At 42.6% G+C, this 26,339-nt stretch overlaps 1 protein-coding gene across 1 annotated transcript in view; it reads left to right on the top strand.

Annotated features, from left to right (window-relative positions):
* The window catches only part of CELSR1 (cadherin EGF LAG seven-pass G-type receptor 1), a gene marked incomplete at both ends in the record, with an annotated part of 173,490 nt that overhangs the window by 64,634 nt on the left and 82,517 nt on the right, over nucleotides 1-26,339 (top strand). The window contains one exon of the mRNA XM_082479271.1: nucleotides 6,374-7,012. Coding sequence (XP_082335397.1) covers nucleotides 6,374-7,012 — 639 coding nt within the window. The remainder of the gene's footprint in view (nucleotides 1-6,373; nucleotides 7,013-26,339) is intronic.

The raw sequence follows: 26,339 nt of genomic DNA, 5'->3' as shown, positions 1-26,339 counted from the left end.
TGGATTCAGACACCTGATTTTAGAAAAGCCCTTACAACCTTTACAAGTCGTGCTGTGCAGTCCATGTTGCGTGCTTCTGCTGTCTGCGTGCTTGCCCCGCTCATCCCTCGTCCTTTGCTTTCTACTCTTGCCATCTTGAATTTCAACCCCGAGTCTTTTCCCAGGCAGACTGTGGCTCTTGTTTGGGGCTGCCGGGTCGGGAATGAAGCTCTGCACGAGTGCACTGGCAGGGACTCAGGGAATTAGGCTCTTGGCCCAGTTTTGGCCGGGAGTGAAGCCCGCTGAAGTCAATGGGAATCTTCCTGTTGACATAATGGAGTTTGGAGCAGACCTGGGCTTCGATGTTCTTCAGAGTAGTGATTCCAATGTGAGCCTTTGACACTGTGTGAATAATAGATAATTATTTTTAGATATCCTTTCCAAAGCCCACAACTTGTGTTGGCAGTTAGTGCTCCTAAATGTGTGAAGCTAAGACTGGCAGTCTGAAACGAAGGGACAAAAGCAATGAAATAAGCCTCATGTGACCAAGGGGAATCATTTCCATGTCATTTCATCCGACTTGATACAAAGAAGGATTTGCTCATCAGCGGCTTTTCCAATCCCAATGAAAGGGAGGCTCTGACAGAATCCATTAGTGCCTGTCTAAGACATGATAGGACATTATACAAAATACGTTTATATTTTTCCACAAGGAGGTGTATATCTCAAGGACATGACCTTTCTGTTATTGCACTATTTAGTATCACTTTTCTCTAGCAAAAGACAAATTTGTACTTTCATCTGTTCCTACCAAAAAACAGGAACTACTTAGGGATGCGTGGAGGACATTTGCTGCTGCCCATCGCTCTGGCCTTTCAGAGATCGAAGGCCAACACCAGCCCCCTGTCCTTTGCCAAAGTGCGCTGAAGGCACTCAAACTGGGGTCACGTACACAGTTTCTGTCCTGAAACACTTCCCCAGTGAGGCTGCTCGCTAACTGGGAAGACCCTGGGGTAGGGTCCCTATAAATTCACAATTATCCCTATTTTCATTTTCCTTTCCGGTAATGTTTTCTGCTGTTTTGGCAAAGCATCTTGCTTAGGTTCCCACCCGGCATTTTCTGTGCAGCTTACTTTCTTCCAGGATATAAGCTATAAGCCCGTGAACTTTTCCATAAAGTAGAAAGTATTTTAAAGACTTTTCTTATGGATGCACGTAGGCTTCTGATTTCTACTTATAGAAGTGAAGCTTTGTAGTGCCTACAGCAGTGGTTTGGAAGGGACTATATTAATACAGTGATATTTTATGCATTTTAAATCTGTTTCCATGGTGGTAGAAGCACAGTGCAAGACTTGCCGACTTTCTGAGGCAAACTGAAACTGAGCGCAGGACTATGCCCCTTGCTTTTATGGATGTCTGCTGGTTTTTTACTGCTGTTTGCTCAGTGGGAAGTGTGGTTTGGGTTCCAGCTCTGCTCAGGCAGACGAGAATTGCCTGCGGTCGCCAATGCTACAAGCTGGTGCTACTTACGTGCTACTGCTACCCAAGCAGTGGAGAGGACACTAAAAGTGTGTCATCCTCAGCATTAAATCAAGGCTTAGTACTGGACTAGGTGTGTATTAACTCCCATGTGTAAAGAGGTGGCTGGAAGCGATGACAGATGGAGGTTTGCTCATTCAAAGGCATGTTACTAGGTGATGTTTGCTACCCATGGGCGTGACTGCTCCTTACGAGCTGAGCAGAGCAAGAGGTCATTTGAACCTATAGGGTGTCCGTATTCTACGTTTTGCTAGCCAAGGAGTTTACGTGGCTGTCGTAAACTCTGACATCTGTTACTGTCAGATGCATTATAAAGCAGAGTCAGACTAGATGTGGGGTGGGCTATCTATGAATTAAAGCTCTGATGCTAAAGTATTTATATAAAATACTCGGGTTTGATATGCAACCCTAAGACCTTTGTATATAATAAACCCCAAAAATGTTAATTATTTTATTTCTGCCAACTTAGAAAACAAACAAAAAGATCCTTTCTGGCCAGGTACTGCCATTGCCAAATGTGCATTTCAGTTAAACTTTGATGTGTTTACATTTCTAGATAATAAAATTCTTTGGTTTATGGACTGCCAGGAGATAGAAAGCTGAGATTAAAGTCTCGAATTTGATTGGGTTTGTCGTAAAGTAAGGGCAATCAGGAAACAATGACTATTTGATCAATTCTTAGTTATTAGTGTGTTTTAGAGAGGTTCAAGCTTTTGTCAGCCTTACTGTCTTTTTTCTTTGTAATACGTCAGGGTATGTGATTGCTATTGAATCTTTTCATTAGTTTGATGGAGGATGAGGATGGGTAGTTATGTTTTTAAGGAGCCTATTCAGTGATGACAATGACACAAAAGACAGCAGTCTGCTTTGATTTCCACCTTCTGGAGATTTCTTTTGTAGAAAGCATACATAAAATAATATTGCCAGGATATAAATTCGGTGTACAGGGACTGCGTAAGTAATGAACACCTCTTCTCCTGTGTGGCCACCCAGCTGTCCAGAATCTTCTTTGTCTGTTCACTGATATGTGAGACGCTAAGAGTCTTTTATTTTAATCTTCCCACCTTGTTTTTGATAAACTTGGCTGCAACAGCTTTTGAAAGAACCTTTTATGATTTGTGTAGGATATTTATGCTGTCTTCATTACCCCAGTATCTCAGCATTTCAGCATCTGCACCCGCTACTCCACAATGTACATGTAAGTGCCATTATCCCCACTTAACAGAAGAGAAATTCGGGGACAGAGTGACCAAAGCCATTGGTACAAGGGTTTTAGGAGCCAGCCCCACAATAGGATGGATCAAAACCTATCTTCCTCTTTGGTCCATCCTGCGTTTCCCTTTTCTCAGGCTGTCTGGGCGGCAAGGGCTTGGGCTGCTAAGGTCCAGGCTGTCTGCTCAAGCCACTCTTACCAGGATGCCTGTGGGTCCCATCTGCCGGCAAGGCTCGTGTTTTCAGAGCTCCTTCAGGAAGACTCCTGCATCCAGCCAGTTTGCTGAAGCCAGGCAGATGATGGCTGTGAGAACCTGTGACAGCTAAGCCTCGCATATGTGTATGTATTCATCTGTGCGGAGGTCTGCTCCAAAGAGTGAAGTGTAGCCGGAGTTCCTCCTAGGTAGAATCATTTGAAGGGTGTTTCACACCCCTGACTGAAGCCATCTTGCATCTGCCAAAACACGATAGGGACTTTGTATAGCTGTGTCATAAGACCTTTGAAAACTCAGGTTGTTAGAGCCTTTTTAGCAGAATAACAGATTGGTTGTGCCTGTATATCAGATAGCTGCATATGGTGGGCAAGTCAGGCAGTGAAAGGACATAAAATACTACTGCTCCATAAAATAGTACTCCCTAATACAAATTTTCTCACATTTCTGGCAGGAAACATTTGAAACTTCCATGGGGTATTTCACCTGTGAATCTCAAAACACATATAATATCATGTATTTAGGGCTTAATTCCATTCCCAATAAAGACGAGGACAAAATTTCCACTTTGTTTATTGTGCTTGTTCCATCTCTCAAAGCGCATGTTGTCTGTTGAAAGTAGAATAGATACTAATTTGGTCCCATAAAACCACAGATTGTTTCAACTTTCCACGAATTTGTGAATGAATGGATGATCGGATCCCGTGATGCTGCTCTCAGACTCGCTGCTGATATGAAAGAGGCGCTTGTCCAGCAGGCTGTATAGCCGTGCTGCTCTTTTGTTGCCCATAGTATACATGCTCAGCTCCTTTTTACTCTCTTTTTATTTTAGTGCTCTGCATCAGGGCTGCACAAAGCCGAATTGGCTTTTAAAACACGACTTCATTTTGCAGCTATACGTCTGTGCCCGGTTTTCTTTTGTGCTGCCTGCGGAACAAGGAGGCTGTGTGGTATCTGACACCGGGCTTTTTCCAGTGATTTATTAACTGTGTCAGAATAGCTGTTGTGAATGCTGGGAAGCTCTTGCATATTGTGACAGTTGATATTGATTATGACAGTTTGTAGACTCTAGTGCGTTGTCAGACAGTGGATCGTATTTTGTCTTCTTACTATACATACCATGGGCTGTAGATCATAGTGTTTTCTTAAGAAAAGGACCCATTGTCCAGCGTTCTCGCTGGTACGATGGAACTTCTGTAACGTATTGTGCAACAAATAGCAAAATAGTTCAGGCACCCTATGGGACAGTCAGGCAAATGTCAATTGCTTTAGGAAAAAAAAAAGTGAATAGTTTGTTCTGCTTCTGGCCGTTCAGGGGGACGAGCCGTGCAGTTGACAGAAGTGGGTAAACTAGTCTGAGGATGTCATTTTATGAAAATATGGTGCATCCTGTATTGTCTGTTGGCCACAAATCCACAGACTGTGCAGGAGGAGGAGGTTGCAATGAACACTGGGACTACCGATCGTTTTTAAAGGTTGCGTTGGGTCTTGATGGAGGCCAAAACTGCGTGTTTCTGGAGTCTGAGGAAGGGGAGATAAAGTTTTCTGCAAACTTGGGAGAAAGTGAAAGCTGGCGTGTGAGCTGCTGTGAGGGGTACATCAAACAGATCACCCCAATAATGACCTCTTCTGACTGTTTGGTTTTAGCTAGGCAGTAGTAAAGTAGCACACAGGAGAAAAGATTTTTCTGTTTGCCTAAAAGCTGCTTCAGTGTTGAAAAAAGTCAACAACTGAGCTTTTACAGACAACCTGATCAGGAGGAGGGAGTCAAAAGCCATTTGGTTAATTATGCTGCTGTAATTTACTATATTGCTACTATATTATTGGAGGAAAAATCTTCCAACAATACATTTGTTTTTAAAACAAAACAGCACTTGAGGTGTAGCGGTGACAGTGAGTAAGAAAGAAGCCGTTCTGATTCTTCTGTTCTTGAAAGACCTTTTATAAGAGACCATACTGGGTCATAAACTTACACTTTGAGATAATAAAGCATAGGACAATGATCTTTAGCAATCTGTGCTATTAGAATTTTGTTCACACACTGGGTTTAGATTGATTCAAATGCAGTTTCTGCTGCAGTTTTACATTGATGGGATTCAAAATCCATTTCCGCACATACTTTATGGTTTAACTGAAATAAATGTAATAGTAGGTCACTTGTGAAACGATTATTTCTGGGATACTTTGGACCACGACTATGGCACTGTGCTGGGACCTGGGGGAACTGAATTCAGTTCTTAATCCCCCTGGGGGCCTGGTACTGACCACTGAAAACAGTTCCTCTCTCTCATGAGATAAACTCACCCCCATTTCTGGTTGTTTATTTACACTATGAGATCTTTGAGAAGGAACATTTCCTATCAGAAGCCAGTTTTGATCTCTCCTGGGATTTCTAGATGCTGCTGTAATACTAGCCATGTTTTCTGTAATGCGATCTGTATTTTCTTAACGAGTCCCTAATGTTAGCAAGGAGACAGAATTAAACTAAGTGTTTTGGTTTCAGTGATGATGCAACTTCCCATTCCATGCTCGGATTGAATTTGGATTAATTATAGCACTCACTGTGTGATAATTATGTTTCATAATGATAGAATGCTCTAGAGTTTGTACATTCACAGCACTACTGTAAGCCTCAGGGTGTACTGAGATTTTACAGTGGCATCTCTCGGTCCAGTGTTAGGTATTAGTGCTATATTTATATATTTACAAGTTTTATTGCAGAACATCCACAGCAATAGCAGAAAGGCTTTAAAGGAAGGATAAATGGAAGAGTTTTTAAATGCCTGCGTTTTGTTACAGGCATTTTATTTGATTTTTTTTTCTAATTTCCATATAAGTATTTTGAAGTTAGGTGTGAGGAATGAAGAAGTTCAGGTGTTCAGATGTGAAGACTTGTTTTCTTAGATGACTTTTATCTACAGCTCTGGCAACAATTCTCTCTCTGTGCGTGGTGCTGGCTCCTTAAGCCCGAGACCACGCCTGGAGAAGATAATTTTGCTGTTGTGCTGTGAAAAGCGACAGCTTCCCAGCACCAGTTGTAGACTAGCAGTGACTTGTATGATGATCCATTCAGTTGCTATCAGGAGAGGCCCCTTCCCCTTGGCTTCCCCTTGACCATCCTGGGGCTCTCAGGCTGTCCATTTGCTCGCTAGCTCTTGCTCATCGTTTGCCTGGGATGTTCTCCAGGTATTCTGGACTCTTTGAGATGCCCCTGGTCCTTTGAGTTACAATCCTTAAGATATTTTGTTTTGTTTTCCTGAGTAAAGGCATTGATAATCACTGCAGAAGGTGGATACATTTCCCTCTCCCATCCCAGTGCCCCAAAATTCCTCGCACGTCTGTTTTATTTCCAGGAGACTGCAGGGTCCTCCTTGTCCGTGGGTTGAAGCCTTCTCTCTGATGTCACTGTTATCTTTCTCTCCTCCCTTCAGATGGTGTCCACAGTGTCACGGCAGTCTGCACCCTGCGTGTCACCATCATCACGGACGACATGCTCACCAACAGTATCACAGTGCGGCTGGAGAATATGTCCCAGGAGAGGTTCCTTTCCCCCCTTCTGTCCCTGTTTGTGGAAGGGGTGGCAACAGTGCTCTCCACTGCCAAGGACGGAATCTTCGTTTTCAACATCCAAAATGACACGGACGTCAGCTCCAACATCCTGAACGTGACCTTTTCAGCTTTGCTCCCTGGTGGCATTCGAAACAAGTTCTTCCCCTCCGAGGACCTGCAGGAGCAGATCTACCTCAATAGGACTCTGCTGACCATGATTTCCACGCAGAGGGTGCTGCCCTTCGATGACAACATCTGCTTGCGTGAGCCCTGTGAGAACTACATGAAGTGTGTCTCTGTCCTGAAGTTCGACAGCTCAGCGCCATTCATCAGCTCCAACACTGTCCTGTTCCGCCCCATCCACCCCATCAACGGGCTGCGGTGCCGATGTCCCCCGGGCTTCACGGGCGACTACTGTGAGACAGAGATTGACCTCTGCTATTCCAACCCCTGTGGGAGCAACGGGCTGTGCCGGAGCCGAGAAGGGGGCTACACTTGTGAATGCTACGAGGACTACACTGGTATGTGTTTATCTTATCTTTGACCCATGATTTATATGTTAGACCGTCAACCAAGCCAGCTCTGTGTCAAGCTGGAATTGCTGACATTCTTAGTCAAAGGGAGAAAAACTCCTGGCGCTGCCTTCTGGTCGGGAGAAGGCTTGTGAGTGTCACACATCACTTAGGGTAAGTCCCGTATCTCTGTGCATGCACGGTGGTAGGAACTGTGCCTTGGTCCAGGTCGTGCCGGGGGCCCAAAAGCTACTGAAGTGATTTGCATTGTGTGGATTTCTGCTCAAAATGCTTTATGCGAACATATTTCTTCTGTCTGGAAGGAAAAAAGGTGGGACATATCCCCTGGTTCATGGTCTTGCGTGTTAACGCCTTCCTGGCTCTGTAGCAGTCCCCTCCTGCCAGGGTATACTGGGGGTGCGCAGCCTCAGCAGGAGGTCATCAACCCTTTGGTTGTCCGCAAGCACAGAGCATGAGGATGGTTCATGGTCCCAAGAAACTGCAGTAGCACACATTTATGGGAGGTACTGCAAGCGAACTCCAGTTTGTAAATGCCCAGATAAACTCCAGAAGGGCATAGCTGCTTCCAGGCCTGTCTCCAGCGGCCTGCTGAGGAACGTACTTTGCCTCATCATGGACTTGACAGCTAATAAAGATCAAAGTGCTGCTTCTCAAATACTCCTGAGAAGTTATGAAAGAATATTAGCTGAATGTTTTCTGGTGCTTCAGTAAAGTCAGTGGGATTATTTATGTATTTGAAATTGCACACGCATTTAAGCGTTCTGCACAGACGTGCTGCTGGCTGTAATTTATGCTGCCGGCTCGGCAATGTCTGCTGTGACCCCCACAAACGAGGGGTGAAGCAGAGGGGGCTGTTCCCAATGCTGCCTCTCACTCCTAAAGTTATCAAAAATTGAAAACATAAATTATTTAAGTCTCCATGTAAAAAAAATCTAGATTATGTGTATGCCTACTGGGCTGGACCCAGCCCTCTAGGCGGAAGGGTTTTCTTTCAATTTCTGTGGCTTTAGGCTCAGGGATGTAATTAAAAATGTGACGATGGAAGGAGCTGGGAATCAGTGAGGAGGGACATGGCAGCAGCAGGTGAACTGGGCTTTCCCCAGCAATGGGGACAGGAGATGCTCCCCAAGATCAGAGCGGGGCTTAGGGCAGCAGGACCTTCCTCAGGAGATGCAGACAAATTTTTTTGCCTGACCAGTGAAGCCCTGAATAGAGCTGTGGGATGGTTGGGGTATTTGGTCTTTGTTGAGGAGTGGTTGTCCTGCCAGGCTTCTCATTAATGACTTCCACAGTGAAGTGTGTTATAAAGTCTGTTATCCATTACATACAGCTAATGCAAAATACGTGCAGCATTGGGCATCACAAAATAGATTTTATGACCAGTTGATTTCATTTAACATGCTTATGTACCATTATACTGTAAATAGGAATGGTTAGAAATAGCAAGTTTCATTAAACAAAGATATGCATATAAATAGAGTTAATTCATCCATGTCTTAGGTTTTGGAATGACGTGCATTCCTACAGCACACTTTGAGGGTCTCTTGCTAGAAATCTTCAGAAAAAAAGGCTAACTATACTTCAAAAATGAAAGAGATTAATCTTATATTAATAATGGATAGACGTATTTAATAATTAATGCTGTAGTCAGAACAGACTTGATACATATTTAGAGGAGAGGCACCATATTATTCATACACAAAGAAAGAGTTGATCTGAAACTGTATTTTCAGTGCATAGTTGTTGAGTTAAAGATTAACTGTCCTGCTGCCAGGATATTAAAGTGATCAGAAGTGAAAGAGTGAGCACTGCTTATAGCCTTGTCATCTTTAGGTTTCAGAGTTAACTACACTTCAGTGAAACACTTTATTCTTTGGAAGGACAGTTCGGATCGTGATCGCAGTCAGGTTGGCCAGGGGAAAACACACCCAACCATGACCTGGCTCTGGAATCCCTTATCCTGTAAATTGATACAAATATTACTGGGGTTTTTTTGTTTGTTTTATTGCTGAATGAATGCAGTAGAAATTTTGTATCTACTCTGTGGTTGGTTTACATTACATTAGTGCCTTTAGGCTCCATGTTGTGCGGCAATGTTTTTTTCCATCAAACCTGACACACTTACCCACATATGGTGGTCATTAGTTGGTTGATTTTCATCCCTTTACAGAATGAGGTAGAAAATGTTATCAACAAATAATCTATTACCAGAAATACTTTATGAAGACACATTATGGAATCTTGTTCCAATCTCCTTTAAGAACTGTTGTTTTACTATGATTTTTGTCCTTTCTTTAAGTACGTTCATATCCATTTGCAAGTTCAGTTTATATCTATTAATTTTAATACTGTTTTCTGCTTGTATAGAAATATTTATTGTTTACAACAATCCAGATTTTATATCTATTTAATATTTAAACAGCATAGGTTGTTTTCAATAGCAGCAGTGTGTATTGGCTCATGGAATGCAGCGATCATAAATCGGAATGAGCAGAGAATTGCTAAGGTGAAAGTTGGGAGATTTTGGTATTACTGAAATGTTACCGTGGTATTAACTCAGTGTCGTAACATACCAGCATGAGGTACTTATGAGTCTTTGAATTAATTGGAAAAGATGAAATAGAAATGGTAATAGTCAATGATACGCAGCCTGCTCTGGGAGCTCTCACGTTTCTAATTCCCAATTAAGACCCTACGTAGAAAAATAATTACAAGAAAATGCTAAGATCTGTCATCTCTATGGGGAGATATGCTGCAACTCGATGAGAAATCACTACACAATCATAACCCTGTGCTGAATCTATCCAACTGGTCACCTGTTAAAAATATAGTGTTTATTTCCTGTAGAAGGTAATTATGTCCTATCTTAATCGGGTGGAATTTCCCCCCATTTTTCCACCCTGCTTTGAAGGCCTCCATTTGTTTTGATGTAATTGTTAGTCATTTATACATGATGAAAGTTTCTCTGTCTTCAGGAGTCTTCTGTTACAGGCACCAAGGTAAACTGAGCTTCTACAAGATATTTCTGAAACCTGATTACTTGGCTAGTTTGGGGTAATTTAGAATTAGCTTCACTTCCTGTGATGTAAGGAGGTGAGTGAAGAAGGACATATATTTTTAATCATGTTTTTTCAGAATAGCGACCCCTTCAACCTTTTTTCTTTACACACAAATTAGTGTAGAGAAGTGAACAATGTACACCCTAACAGTCGTGCCACTGATGGCAGGGAGCTATGTGCATGGCTAAAGGGTTAAAGGATGGAATTTAAGTTAAGCAAACAAATTTAATGAACACTCTGGAAAGCCTGTGCAATTTTTCCAGCTGTGTTTCATGTACCTTTGAGTGCTGCAGAAGCCACTGAGATGAACTATAGGTGAAAGCTTGGACAGAGGTAGTCTGTCCTAGCCAGGGGCAAAACCCTGAAGAGCAAATGCATCATCTCACCTGTACCATTTTTGGAGGCGTGGTTGCCACAGTGGTTGCTGAATGAGCTCTACTTCCAGCCCAGTCCCAGTCCCTCCTGTAGGACATATCACTGTGGCCATGTCACCACCTGTTTGGGTATGAACTCTCACGATTCCTGCCCTGCTGTGAGCGGGTGCCTCCTGCCATCCCTGGGTCCTCCTGCAGCTCTTGCTGCAGTTAGATGCCCGTGGTCCATGGTTTAGCAGCCATTGCGACCGTTCACCTCAGGGGTTGTGCTCCCAAAACGTAAAAGGTAATTTGCACAGAGCAGAAGCACACTAAGGGGAAAAAAACCCACCAACCCCTGAAATAAGGAAGAGATGTAACGTTCCCACAGTTCTCCTTAGCACAGGGCATTGTCTCTGCCTCCTTTGCTACCTAACCCCTAGCAAGGAGCAGTTTCTAGGGAAAAAGATCGTCAGAGAATTTCCCATATCCTCTGCATCTCTCCTTGGATTTCATTCCAGAGAGGGGAGAAATCTTAAGTGGTTGTAAATCTTCTAGTAATCAAATACAGCAATTAGAGATCTTTTACATGTTACAATTTTTTTCCTCCTAATTTATTTTTGTGATACCATATTGACATGAGGAATCGTGACATCTAACTTGGCCGCCATGAATTCTGACTTTGTGTCATGAGAAGGTAATTATAGCTGGTTTTGCAGCATTGTGCCAGAAGTCCCTATTCATATTGTTTAGTAAGTTCTCAGTGTTTGGCTTTTGCAAACAACCTATGGCAGTAAAAGTAAACTTAAAGATTTGCTTCTGTGTTATCTTTACTTATATCCATTCTTCAGATAGTAATTTCCCTGCTCGGTCTGATACCAGATTCTCATTTTTCAGGCCAGAGAGATTTATTTGGGAGAATTTCAGCTTTCAAGTAGAGAAATCTGGCAGCCAGGGTAGCCGTAATGAGTGTTTTATCTTGGGCAAGAGGGTCTGAAATTCCACTCTCGGTTACACTTCTGCAGCTCTGCTGGAGCGGAGGGATCACAGGGATGTAACAGCCAAATCCTGTACAGCAAACCTTAATTTAATTCCTTCAGGTTTCTTACTGCATCTTTAACTCCTTGTTTAGCTTATGAAAGGCCATGGGTTTGTGACAGTAAGGATGAACAAAGATTATTCTCACAGGGTCATAAGGCTTTGCCAGCACTTTCAAACAGCTGTGACCAAGTTTGGCTTTGCCACAAAACACCAAATAAGAAATTCTGTCATTCCCAAACACTCCCATAAATGTAGGGACATTGTCCATGGTATGGCACGGCTTCTCCCTGTGGTACCTCAATCAAATGTTAAGGCAATGCAGTGAAGGTATGAAAATGTTTTGTATCGTTGCTGCAGTAACAGTGTCCCCTAGTCCAGGTCTTCAAAGTTATGCTACTGGTTTCCAGGTGCATTTATGTAATAAAGAGATTAAAACAGCCTAGGCAAGGTCTAATACTGAAAAAAACAGTATATTCATTTTCAAGGGTTTAAATATAATTACAGTTATTAGGGTGCTGTGTGATTTGCAGAATTTTCAGAATTTCAGGTTGTAGATTTTCTCATTTGCAAAGTCTTAACAGTTTTTTGAGAAGCTTTTCTGCTGATTTTGGATGCAGGAAAAGTTGAGGAAGAACACTGACTATCAGCCTTTTAATAACTTTTGTTGTTTCTCAGTGCCTCAGAAGAGAATACCTGGTTGCCTTTCCTTGCAGTTTCTGTATGGCAATATCGTGAAACAGCTTATGTAGGGTGGTTGCACCCTGGTGAAGGTCTGTATAATGTTGGAGGTCCAGAAATCTTTCTTCTTTTTCAGCAGTGCTATCCACGCCGTTGTTTTGATGTTTGTACTGAAACTGAGTCTGCATAACTGCAGCGCAATTTCCCTTCATTGCTGTGGACCTGTCACTCTCTGCAGCTGAGATGATAACTTTTTCACTCTGAGGGAGAGAGAAATGAATGTATGCTTACAAGATCCTTCCTTACGATTAGTACTCCTCAGTTTTGTTCCCTGCACACATGTCCCAGCAGAGTCTTTTCCATCAATCTTCAACTTTCTCTGTCTCATCAGCACGAAATTTTTGAGTGGAAAGCCCTCTTCTGCCTTTACTGAATCAGCAGACATCTCCATTGGTGCAGACGTGGCGAACTGTGTCCCTGCAGCTCGCAGCAGTCGGTTCCAGTCAGGTACCTCTGTTTTCTCCCAGCCTGTGGCCCCCTCCAAGCCCCAGGAGCTCACAGTGCTTGGGCAGCTGGTGAGGACCCGTAAGCAGTGCAGTGGATGGTCCAGAGGCAGAGCTTAACTCCTCCAAACATTTTTCAGAGCATGACTGTGCAAAACCTGGAAAAGCCTATCCTTTTCTCTTTTTATGGTCTTCAGCACTCAGCTATGTACTATGAGACATAACGTCTCATAAATCTTACTCTCAGTGCTTTGAAGTTTCCCCATTGCATTTACCCATGCCAAAGAGCAATGAACCCCAGATGTTGTCTCATGAGCTGACTTAATATCTAAGCATATAAGGAACCCATACAACCTATTCTTTGCAATTAGCCATGGATAATAAGTCTTCCATTGGCTCTTGGGCAGAGTATGCTGCATTTGAAGAGCACAGCAGTCAACTGTGGTGTTTGCTTTCCTTTCTCTCCTTTTAGCCCGATGTCCATTTTGTGTCATGAATTCCTGAAAATAAGTATTAGTTTTGATATTCAGATTAAGAGGAATCACCAGGCGGAATTGTTGCTTGTGGGTGTATATATACTGTGAGGGAGCTATGCCTTCAAACCATTACAGGCTGTACCTCTACAAAACACTTCATCTAAGGATCACTGCGGACTCTGCAAAAGTTACTAACAGCAAAGGAAGCCTGTGAGACACCCCTTTGAGCAAGAGGGTGTTTAACTCAGAGATTTATCGTGCATGTTAAAATGGGTCCTTGCTTGTTTTTGCAGCAAGGCTCGCTGTTAATGCGTGCAGGGATGGGGCCAGCGTGCCACAACCTTATGGCGGTGGGTTGGACCTGCAGCTGTGGCCCAGATAGCATGGCTGCGTGACGGCTTGCCTCCGCAGATGACTGAAATAATAACAGCAAAGTAAAGTTACACTTCCATATATTACACTCAAAGGCTGAAGCCTATTAAACTTTCAAATATTGTCATATTTCTGCTAACTATATTTCTGTCCATGTCAGTAAACCACAGGAGATGAACATTGGAAATTGAGTTTATGTCAGATTCACAGGCGTTACAGAGGTCTACCACTTCTATAGGTGGATTTTTATCTGGAGGATATGTCCTTCAGCGAATTTACAACCTATGCTCACTTGTCAGGGTGTGAAAAGTGTTTTCTTGTTGGATTACTGTGGTGTATTTGTTGACAGTTTAGTTCTCAAATGGTGGATATGGCCTGCAGCCTTCACATCAATCTGCTATGCCTTTTCCTAAACCCCAGCAAAGAGTTTTACCGCATTACCCTCATCCCGATGTGCATAAACTAGCTACTGTTTAAAGTCTGAAAGTTTTCCCAGTCATGTACAAACCCTCCCTTGCCCCCCGCCCTGAGATGCTGCACGTGGGATGATCTTTGATTCAGCCGAACTGCTGCAAGTGCCTCTTCTGGAGCCTCGCGTCTCGTCCTCCTTGCCTGTGGAAATACTTGCGCTGATCAAAGTCCTTTGCTGTCAAGTGGAAACCTAGCTAGATACTTAATGCTGTATTTCTTCTTTTTAATTAGTTTTAGAATGGTTTGACAAGACTTTTGTTCTTACCGGGCGCTCCCGCAGTGGAGGAGGGATGGGGGCTTTGTAAAAGCCAGCAGCAGATCACGCACCAGTGTAATCACTTAGCTCTGCCTTCAGAAGCTACCTTTAGTCATTCATCTGCAATACGCTCATGAATTTAGCTCTTCCAAAGAGTTCATGGTCTAGAAAATGCTCCTTACTGATCACAGCTTATCTTCTTTTGCTTCTCCTTGAGGCAGCTGTGTGGCTGGCCTGTCCTCTTCATTCACCCGCTCCCCTCATTTCTCACCGGCCAAATTTATCACTGATGATTTTACGCTTTCTCTGCCACTGTTGATAATTTCAAGTAGCATATAGCTAAAAATCGGTGGCCAAAGAACCTGGGCAATAACCTGTTTGAGGATGGTTCCATGCTTACAATTACACTTTTACACCTCCTTGCTATTAATGCCATTGATGTCTGTTAGATTACGGTGCAGTATGGGGAGAAGGGGGGTTCTTAATTGTGGGCTGTACAGTATGAAGTCAAAGAGCCGGCAGAGATGAGAGCCTGCGAGCACACGCTGTGGCAGTGCTGCTGTTGAACAAGCGCTGCCCCAGCTCTTCTGCAGTGCAGGTGTTTAATTGAGCCCTAATTGCTAGGTGCAATCATAGGGTCATAGGAAGGGACCTTTAGAGGTGATCTAGTCCAGCCCCCCTGCCGTCGGCTTCAGTCTCTTTCTTTAAAGTGAAATCCCGTTGAGTCCCTGATGTGAAAATAGCACATTTGACCCTGAAGCCAGGCCAAGCTAAGCTCACGTTTGCTGTCAGGCCGCTGGGTTTGCGGCAGACTGCTAACCCGGCGTGGGTACCTGCCCGCCTCTGGCACCTCACCTCTCCGTCCCACCTCTTGGCAAGAAAAGGCCCCCGGCGTGTGACTTGGTCAGTCAGTCGTGTTGCATGGGAGAGAGATACCTACTGAGCACCTCGGTTTCCCAGTGGCATTCCGGTCAGTAACAGACCAGTCTAAATTTAGGATTCTCTTTGTTCTAGCATACGTGAAATCTCTCTTTTATTGTCGTTAACATGTTGTACGTGTATTTCTTTTTGAATTATCTTGCTCCATCAATTTTCAGCATGTTTTAAGCTCTTGACTTGTGCTCATGGTTTTATACTGATGAGATTTCTGTTACCTCACTTAAATGGGAGTCACAATTCTCCCAGGCTTTTTTAAAACCTTTGTTATAAAGAATTTGCTTATCTTCATTGGTATAACTTTAAAAAAAAAGTGGAAGGTGGAGCATAATTACACAAAGTGGAGCTATTTGATATTATAATTTTATAGGTACATGTAAAACCCCTCCTCACTGACGTAGCTGAATTCTCACACACTATCATAATTTTGTACATATATATGCATTGCAGAACATTGATCTGAGAGAAAATATACACGCTGACGTTTGCTTTAATTAAAATATTTTAAACAGCAGTTTATTAAGCAACGACCAACTTCTCTGCGACCATAGTTTACAACTGTGTTTTTATTAATTTCGCTGCGTTGAGCCTTGTGTAACATAAGGCTTGGGGTTTTTTCTCATAGATTTTTTTTGTGTGTGTCAGATAGGTTAGCTGAATAAAATCTTAAACCTCATGTAAGCTACACAAATACATTCTAATACGTCAAAGCGTACACTTGCTAAGTGTCAAAATAGCCTATATATTAGACTACCCTTTAAGTGTTTGGGGTTTTTTTTGCTAACGGCTAGGTGTCTTGGTTTTTTCTCACTGAAAACAAATCAGATAGGGAAAAAGGAGACAAGAAAGGAGGAGAAAAAACTCAACAATTTGCCTTTAAGTTATTTGTGGGGAAGATAAAATCATAGTGAGATAGTATTTTTTCCAGTATACCTCATGTTCTGGAAAGCCCCTCACCATGTTCACAGCAGATCAGAGGTGAAGGCTAAAAAAAGAAATTCCAAGAAGGCTGGAATTAAATATTTTAGATCTTCCAAAATAAAAAAGAAATTTAACTTCCAAGGAACAAGGTAACAGGGCTCCTTTTCTCCTGGCTGTAAATACAAAACTGGGAAACAAAACAGGGAAGCCTCCTTACAATTCAGTAAGACTGAATTACAAAAACATACTGGGCTTCTGTACATATTTATAATCCCCAAGTTATACATTTTTATTTTCATCAGTAGATAAACAACAGGAAGGGGGCAGGAAGGATGAGGCAGGAAGGTGCAGAGATGAGGGTATCAGGATAACCTCCAGTTAGGGAGGAAAAAAGTATAGTTTCTTGTGTGTCTGTTCTTTGTGTTATGACGATTGAAAGTTTCGACAGTTGAGCACCAGACTGAGGCACATGCCCTTGAACATCAAGATAATTACAGTTCTGAAATACAGTTGTGCAGAACATGGTGGGAACCACAACCTCATTGTTGTTGCAAATGCTCTTTTGTTTAGAGCATCATGGTTCAGTGCCTGCATCCCCGCCGCTGCTCCTCCTGGGGCAGGTTTTGTTCTGCGACCCGCACTGTACGGTGCTTCCTCATCGCAGCTTCCCGAGCAGTCGTCGGCCTGAATTTTCAGTTTGTAAAAATCAAGATGAAGATACTTCACTTCAGGCTGTCTCTGAAATTCTCCATAGCTAAGCATATGAGAGCTATCATACAGCATTTGCCAATATAATAATTAAAAAACATACTTTAATGAGATAGGGCCACCCAGTTTCAAGGGGTCAGCACACTGATGTGCATATTGTAAGAAATTTTATTATGAAGATGAGTGTCTTATATTAATAACTAAACACAATCTAGATGACACAGTAAAGTATATTAACTCTAACAAGACGATAATCATTTAAAGTGATTTTAAAATGAAACCATATTTTACAAAAAGGTTGAATTTTAATCTACTAAACTGTTGTAACAGGGGTTAAGTACAAGTTGTGGAAGCTGCCTGGATTAATTTTTGATGAGTCTGTTTAAAAAAATTTTTTAAAGTAACTTTTTAATTTCTGTCTATTCTGTAGATTTAAAACTACATTGATTTTGAGATTTTGTGTGTTGTGTGAGACATTACAATGGCTTTTTCAAGAGTCATTAAGATTAAGTTGCTTTTTGTTTTCAGTTTATGTTTACTGACCTGTGTAGGAAATATTTTTGAGACTACCAAAATATAAAATTATGGGATTATCTTTTTAACCCTAATCCTTTTAATTTGACAAGCAAACAGTCATTTTTGATTTTTTTTTTTTTTTAATTTGCCTTCAGTGTATAACAATGGAAATTTGACGGGCATCTGATTGTTTTTTCCAGTTCTATCTGCTCCGTCAAGCAAAACCTTTGAACTCATACAATCCACAGTAAAGACAGTTATACAGTACTTTTAAGTATAACTTTCTTTTAAGCTAAGACTTCTCATATAAAATGAAAATATAAAGCTCTGAATTCCTAGCCTATTGTAATTACAATAGCAGATTTACTTTAAGCATGTTTTTCAGTTGCTTTATTAATATTTTATGGCTTCTCTTCCAATTATTCTCACTAATTGGCCATTATGTGTTTTTCCACCAGAGCTTCTGGGACCACCTAGGAGGTTAAGGAGCATAATTTGGTTTGAGGTCTGCTCATTTCTAAATGCCATCATTTTTACCATAGCATTAAATTATGCAGAAGATGTGAGAGTGAGATTTTCCTGTGAAAACTTTAATTTTTGGAAAACACAAAATACAGGATCTTGCCAGTCTTCCTTTAATGGAGGTGTGCAAAGTTAACTGCTTGGGCAGTTAATCCCACCAGGCTGCTGGGGACCGGGGCAGATGGTTTGTTCTGTGCTTTGTCTCTTGTTCTGAGCCAAAACATCAAGTCTGTAATAGCTACATGGAGAAAATTAAGCAGGATCTTAGTAGAATACAGGCCAGACACTTCTAAAGGCAACAGTGATGTTCGCTGTTGAAAGGGAGACCCTGATCTCCCTTTTCCCATATTCCTGAGCCCTTTTCTGTCTTCCTCTTTCTGAGGTCAATTATTTGCAGGTGTGTTGCCTATTTTCAGTGGCTTTAAGATGTTAACTTGCTCAAAAATAAATACTAGAGCTTTCCCCTTCCCTACAAATTTGGGAACTGGGAGTTGCAGCCCTTTGGTGTCTTCCTCTGTGAAAAGCAGTTTGGGGAAACCAAGCTGAAAGTGAGTGGGATGCCTGACGGTGCCTGGAAGCACGTCTGCTTTTCCGACTCCTTGAGTTCCTGTTGATAACAGATGTTATTGCGCACACACCCTGGCACAGCCACCATGCCTTGCTGGCTTTCCTCATTCACGTAAATAGATTTTGAAAAGCACAGTGTAAGGCCAAAACGGCCCGTGGAACAACAGCCTTAGGGAAATAACGGTGCCAGGGGTGGCATTTGGTGCCCAGTAAAAATTGCAGCTTTGCGTGATGAAATAGTCCTTTTTGTCATCTGAGCAGAGGCACGCCAAGTCTATGACTGCCCTTTTTCTTTCTCACTTCTGCTGGTGGAAGTAGGTGAGAACTAGGCATGGCAGCTGGTTCCCATGCTGAAGTGCCTGCAGGTGCGCAGGGATGCAAATACGGACCAGACTGCAAAGGAGGTCCCAAAGGGAACATGTCCTGCACGCCACGGTGGCTGCTCCAGCCTGCGGTTCCCTCCATGTGCCCCTTGAGTAATGCTCCTGGAGATGAATCATGGGGCTTAAAGAACAGAGGGGGGAGTGGGGGGAAAGTCGGATGTATATATAATAAAAATAGAGGATTACTGTTGCTCTTAAAAATAAGTGGAGGGAGAGATATTCCTCTGTAAATTAATATGTGTTGTGCAGAGGCGTGTTTTGTTCTTACACCTCCAGGTTTCTCATTGGTTTTAAGGTGGGATTTTTAGGAAGAGATTTATTCCAAGTAAGGCATAATGTAAATTGCAGACACAATGGCATAGTCTAATTTGTGTTTTATCTTTGACATCTACAGTAGTGCTTTCCCCCTACTAAAGGCATCCAGAGATAAAGCTTAGGCTTTTGAAAGACACTGCTTCATCACCGTATCTTACCCCAAAGCAGTGTAATTTGCATTATGATAAATTGTCTTACATATAAACCTGCCACAGAACTCAGCATAAACTGGAAATTTCGGTGCATTTCTTTTTTCTTTTGTGTAGATTTATGCTGTGTACAATCCCGGCTGAGAGGCAGAACCCAGAAAAGTATCTAAAGCTTTAACTTAAAGGTCAAACGCAGAGAGAGAGGACACCTTGTGAGGGCACCGTATGTTACAACAAATGAGTCAATAATTTCAGAGCTTAGGGATAGTTGTAAAATCGGCCAAGAGTAAAGATTAAGACATTAAGAAATTAGCTGTTGGATCTCATAGAGCAAAAATTGTTGTTAGGTAGCTGTGGCAGGGTGAAGGCATGGATGTTTTACTTCTTGTTTTCCTCGGCCACGCTAACACATTCCAAAGAAAGTGCTTTTCCTCATCATTTTGTCAGAAGCCTGGGGGTGATTATGTCCGACGCCGTGGGAGCAGGTGGCGGGGAGAAGCCAGGCACATTGCATGCACCTCTTTTTTTACTGTAGTGTCTGGCTCCTTACTCATCAGAGTGCTATCGGAAAAATAATCGCAGTACCTGCAATAAGTGTTGGTAGCGCTTCTGGTGCTCGCGCCACTCCTGGCCTCGTTGCTGGAAGGTGAAAGGTGAGCTATCTGGTGTAGACAGAGCGGAAGCTTAATGACTGATAATTTTTAATCCTCAACAAATACATGAGGAAGAGAGAACAGGTATTAAAGACTAAGTATTGGCTTTTGTCTGTGCTGTCTTCCTGCCAGCTCTGGTGGAAGTTGCATGGGAGGACAAGGTCCAGTGACCATTCAAATTGAGCATATATCATCTTGAGAACATGATCATAATTTCTGGAATACACAGACTAATTCATTTCTCCAACAGATGTGCCCCAAATATCACTAATCCTCCTCAGTATTGTTTCTTTTTTTTCCCCCCAATTATTCCTTCTCATTTAAATGCAAAAACGCAAAAAAAAACCCAAATCCCAAATCATCCATCCATCCATCCATCCATCCACCCACCCATCCCTGCAGGGTGTCTTTTGTTTTGCTTTGTTTTGCTTTGTTTTGTCACCAGGGAAGGGGAGGAGGCGAGGAGGAGAGGAACATCTTTGCTCAGGCTGATGCTGCGTGTAGGATCCTGGGCCTGATTTTGGACTGGTGAGGGGTCAGGTACCATTTCAGTGGCTGCTCTGCATATGCAGTGCATCAGCAGGCACAGCCTGAAGCAGCTTGAGAGATGGAGGCCTGAGCTTTCCCTGCTCTTGCTTTTGTAAAATACAGTTTAGCTTGGTTGCTAGTTGGAAAGGATCAGGAGGTGGGATGGGGTCCTGGCCTCTCCCTCGCCTCTTTGGCCAGGCGAGTTTTTCACTGTGGTTCTCCTCCCAGGAGATTGCAGGACCCCAGAGATGCAGCTGGGGTGCAGATGCTGTCCTCAAGGACCCCAGTGGGAAGAAGAGCTGGAAAAAGTCAAGCAGCATCTTCCTGTTGGGGTGGGAGTGGGAATGGGAGTTCCCTCAGAGCAGTTGGTTTCAGTCGTGTGTTTCAGGCTGGAATTTGACCACCAAGAGCTCTCACACGCCTTGGGGCCAGCAGAAGCCACCCGCAGCTTCAGAGGCAAATAAAAGAAGATAAAAAGCTTCCCATGTTCATTATTTTGGAGCATCTCATGATTAAAGATCTCATGACCTTTGTTTGGCCCAGTCTCATGATTTTTGGAAATCTGATTTGTGAGTTACCAGGGGTGCCTGGGAGCAACTTTGTGGAAGAAGGCATGCGGAAGGGAGAAGGGTGATGGTAAAGGAGATAGATGATATGTATAGCCAAGAAAGTACCAGTAATTCTGCACCCTCTCATCCCACCAGCTCAGAGCTTTGTGCTTATGCCCACAGAAAAATTAAGCCACGTCCAGAGATAAAACAGTGATTTCCTTAGTATCTTATTATAGGATCATTTTCTATCACCTCAGAGAGCTACTCGGCAAGCTATATATGTATATATACACACAGTGTGAGAGGAATGTTTTTGTTGTTATTTTGATTAGTGTTTTAAATTCGGGTTACTCTCTTGCAAATAGATCTTGTTAAATCTGGAACAGTTCGCACCTTAAATTCCAAAGGACAGCCATCACTACGAGTCAGTGGGATTTAGCGCTAAACAGTGTGAGTGTGTATGTGTGGTGTCTGCTTGTGTGCGTTTATGCATGTATTATTTTACTTTAACCTGTTTCTCATAGTATGCCTTTATAGTGCAGAAAGCAGCAAAGGGAGCAGAAAGCAAAGGGGAGGAGGGAGACTGGACCTTAAGCTGGTATTTCTCCCTGTGAAAGGGTTGGGGCAGATTTTAATTTTCCTAGATCAGTCCCAATTCTAAAACCATAAATGAATAGGTAAAAGGAAAGACCAAAGTATATTTTCAAATTTCAAAATCCAATATTAATTTTTATTATTTGACTTGCACCAACGTTTTACGCAATTTTTCCTGCAGGATATCCCTGCACAGTCAGTGGAGACAGGTGGGTATCTACTGAAGGTGTTGATCCAGTTCACCTAAGTCAAGCATGAGCCACTACGCTCACACATGAGCCATTTAAAATGGGTTAAAGCTGTATTTCCATAACAGTTAAACTTTTCTAAGACCATTCCTTCATTCTTATTCCTGAGTGCATGGTCCTGCCTCCTTCCCTTGTGCCTGCTGTGCTATTCATCCCATCAATCCTAGGAGGGACCGAATCAGAAGATCACTAACCCTACAATAAAGAAATGAATGGTGTTTTGCCATCTGAGCTCCACAAATCAGTCAACTGCAGGATTACATGAATGCCGACACAAGGGAGGGGGAGGAATGTGCAACGAGTCTGGGGAAAGGAGGGGACTACGGTAACTCCTACTCAGCCTAAACTATGGTGAAACCACCTCTAAAGTGGGTGCGTTGGATCCCAACCTCTTTATCTCTTCTAACAGTAGAGAATTCCAGGCTGATTCTGCAACTAAGCCTTCTTATTACTTAGTGCGCTGATTGCTTTAGTGCCAATTGTCATTTAAGGTTAGTAGCATTTTAGTTACTAGCGGAAGAAGAGGATTGATTTTCCCATAATATGCAAGATAGCAAATACATTTTTAATGACGGTTCTTTATTAGGGCAGTGGGTCAATGGGAATTCTTTGAAGAATCTAGTTGCCCTATTTCTTGTTGTTTCCACTTTTAAGTACATCATTTTAGGCTGGCTGCTTAAATCAGCTTCTCAAAATGCTTTGCATTATGGTGAAGCAACTACAAACACAGAGAAGAAGATTAATATGTATCTAGAGCAAATGGCAGGATGAAGCAAAGAAGAATCAGTTGAAGTCAAACAATTACAGATATTGAGTGAAAAATTAACATGTGTCTAGGGAAACTGGAAAAAATAAAGAAACAAGCACATCAGCGCAGGTCTGCTGCTTCATGTAAATATAGCATTTCAGTTGAAAACAACCAGAAAGTAGTACAAATTTTTGAGGACTAGTCCTCAAACAGGGATATTGTGGAAACATATTGCAGTAAACTGAAGTGTAGAGTTATTCTGTATTTATTCCAATGCCGTTGTGTTGTTTCCAGCAAGCTTTCCAAGGTTATACATTGTCTGTTGTTGTAAGGTCAAGCAACTCACCAGCAAAACCATGGGCAGATTTCTGCAAAGACCGACTCATTGATGCACACCAGTGTGCTGTGTGAAACCCATAATGTTCAGCTCAGAAGGTATTTGCAATTGTGAGATTATTTCTTCATTTTTCAGACAGCTTATTTTTATTTCTTTTCACTTTTTTTATCATCATTTCTTGTTTATTCATTAAACCCTTCCATTACTTTACTTGGAATAGGTCAGAAGACCCAATCTTTTAGCCAGTCTTTTGCTTTGCCTGTTCTTGTTATGTTACGCCCGATATTGTGGTATCCTCACTTACATAAAGTTAATAAGAAAAAAATTATGATTAACGTCTTTGTAAAGTTAGTCCTAAAATTGGAGAAGAGATATACGATGGTTGAGAGTAGGAAGCAACGTCGAAAGCAACTATCACATTGTGATCTCAAGTGCTTTAAAACCGGGAAGCACTACCTAAAGGGCTGTATAAAAGCCACAGGAGTCATAGCTTTAAGAGTCATCAATATTAATTGACAGCATATAAGATCAGCTACTGTCCTGTAACAGTAAACCGTTTTCTGGCTTGGGCCAGGATTTTTTCAAGACCCAGGAATCTGTCGGCAGATAACAGGCAGATAACGGCATGCTTTACATTTAGCAGCTGGAGGGACCGAGCTTCACATCTACTGCTTGGATTTTGCAGAGTCGTGATATGTAACTAGTTTTTTAAGTGATTCCTAAAATGCTGGCCAGTGTGAAAAATGAATTTATATTAGCAAAGGGGACGCCACGAGGAGCGAAGGGCAGTTCCACGGGCTGGGTGAGGGGGTGAGCTGTGCCGGTATCACCAGTGTCGCAGACTGTCCCCAGGCTGTGTACGACAGCTATCTGGGCTGTGCTCTTATCACCCCGAGCCCCTCCAGACCCTCCCTGCACAGCAGCTCTCCCTCTTTTCTGTACTATTTTTTCCCACCGGACTGCGAGACATCCCCTCCGACAGCGTGTCCCGGCCCTCCGACCTTCAGCTGCAAGCAGGCACACAGACGCTTTTCATCCCGGCGGCTGGCGGATGCACATCCCTTCCTATTCAGCTCCTCAAGTAGCTCTTCCCTTAGGGGCTTCCGACTCCGGCTCCAGCCAGCAACCAGCTCGTCCTTCAAGTACATGCGGGCTTTGGTTCAAATTTTGAGGATGCTTTTCAGGCCATGCCTCAAAGCTCCCGCAGGGCAGTGCTGTGGCACGGCGATGAGTGCGGGATGAAGTGGCCGCCCTTGGAAGAGCCGCACAAAAGCCAAGAGCCACACAAAGGTGTGTGCGGTGGCCAATCCTGATCAAAACAGTGCTTCGAATACTTGCTCAGATGGCTACTCCATACAGCCAAAAATGCCATGTTTCTAAATAATTCCAGGCACTTTGGGAAAAAAAGAGTAATTCAAGTTTCTTGGTAGACCTTTGTGCCTTGAAGCACAGTGGTGACTTGGAGTTGCTGTAGAGATTTAAAAAACACTATTTTAATATATTTTGTTAAATATACATAAAATATGAAAATACAACATCAAAGAATACGCATGAAATTCAGTTCTCATTTACATTACAGAGTAAAGAGAATTCAGAATAATTTTAGTAACTGGGACATCAATGATGCTACAGCTGAATGAATATAGGACAAAGGATCTTATTCAAAGTTGTACTACAGTTTTTTAAAACTGCTTCTTTAAGCATCATAATGAAAAGCAGTAATAACCATAATTTAATAGAACTTTTCAGTAGGCTTTCTTTTCTCTTAAATACTTTTCTGCCTGCATAGGGGGCTAAACAAACGGTCTATAAGTTCTTGTTATATCTCAGAATTAATAAAGAACCATCAATGAGTTCCAGCTTAGGCTTTTTTATTTCACCTCCATATTGCCATGGCATTTCCACAGTGTAGTACGGTGCCAGGAATCTCTCCTTTTAGCTCACTCCTTTTTCTCCCTGTGTGTTCAAGCCTGCGCGTTATTTGCTTTTGCCAAATATATCATTCTGTTTTCAGAAAGCCTTGAAGATTGCATTCCTCTCTGAGTTGGAGAGTTATTTGACAAAATATCCTACTACTTTTTTAAAGCAACAAACCTGTGTTTAGTCTTTCTATAGGAATTGTGTTTTTCCAGGTTTTTTGAGAGTTTTTGACACAAGATGTGTGTGTGTGTGTGTGTGTGTGTGTGTGTTAAGGGGGATTGGCTGTGCTTATGCTTTCTGTAGTGTCCTCTTGGTGTATCTGATGTGTGTGTCTGCTTTGTTTGGCATATCCAGTACACCAATTTTCTCTCTTGGATGATACATAAAATTTCTCTCCAAAGAACACATTGTAGAACATTTTAAAAGTGCTAAGGAAGGTGTATTCACGTAGTCTTGCCTGGTACTCACAGTTGATAAATGGAAACAGGAAAATATTTATCAAGTTGTTTTCACAGCATTTCCTCTTAATATTTTAAAGTGAGAATATAAGAACATCAATCCTGAATCAGAAATGCTGTAAGCACAGTCTTGAAGTTGAACTCTTGGCTATACGATTTATTACTTAAGAGGTTTTGGCTTGCACTCCCTCTAGGATGATGGGGAAAGTTTATTTCCCAATTTGTTGACTGTTGTTAGAATTATTATCAGAAAGAGATGTGGTCATCTCCCCGTGCTTTGTGTTGCATCCTTTTTAAATACACTGAAACACCCCAGTATATTTTTTGCCAGGAGATACCCACAAATGCATTCATCGGGAGGCAGTTGTACGATGGCTCAGCGCGTCATGGGGAGCACAGGGCAGGACCAGAGGTCCATCCTCTGGAGCTGAGCCCAACTGAATTGGTTGGCTGCATGGCTGTGGCAATCCTGTATTTGCTCCTGCATTTTGTCGGCGTACGTCGTACCTGCCTGAAAGGCACGTGATGTTGATGCGAGAGGAGAAAGGCATCAAAGCTGGAGAGCAGCAACGGCCAGGCTGTCCACCTCCCCCTGTCGCAGAGATCGCTACCCCTGGGGCAGTGGCCAAACCAGCTGCAATCCACGGCAGTTTTCAGGCTGGCAGAGAAAAGAGGTGCAGGTCCAGGTCTGGATGCGGCAATACTTTGGCGTGGGAACCTGTGGGAGCAGGGCTGCGGGGGCAGCGACTGGAGCAAAACTTTCCGTTTTAATTTGCCTTTGTTTGTGAGTCACTGCCCACAGCTCCCGCTGCTTTTACTTTCCTCCAGGAATGCATTTGCACGGTTTTAACTGTGCTTGAATTAATGTAATTGTATAATCTGGTAGTGAGTAATCATGCAAATATCAAACTGTTAGAAATGTATGCATTCCTTCAGCTGTCTGTGTTGAGTACTTTTGCTCTACGTTTATTTCTCAGACGTTCTTACTGGGTAAAATTCAACTATATATGCCATCTTCAATCTCTCTGAACAGTTTTACGTGCCGGATCTGA

This window comes from Vanellus vanellus (genome assembly GCF_965231255.1).
Source record: "Vanellus vanellus genome assembly, chromosome: 1".
Taxonomy (NCBI): Eukaryota; Metazoa; Chordata; class Aves; order Charadriiformes; family Charadriidae; genus Vanellus; species Vanellus vanellus.
Note: the sequence above shows the minus strand (reverse complement) of the source record. Positions and strands in the feature narration are given on the sequence as shown.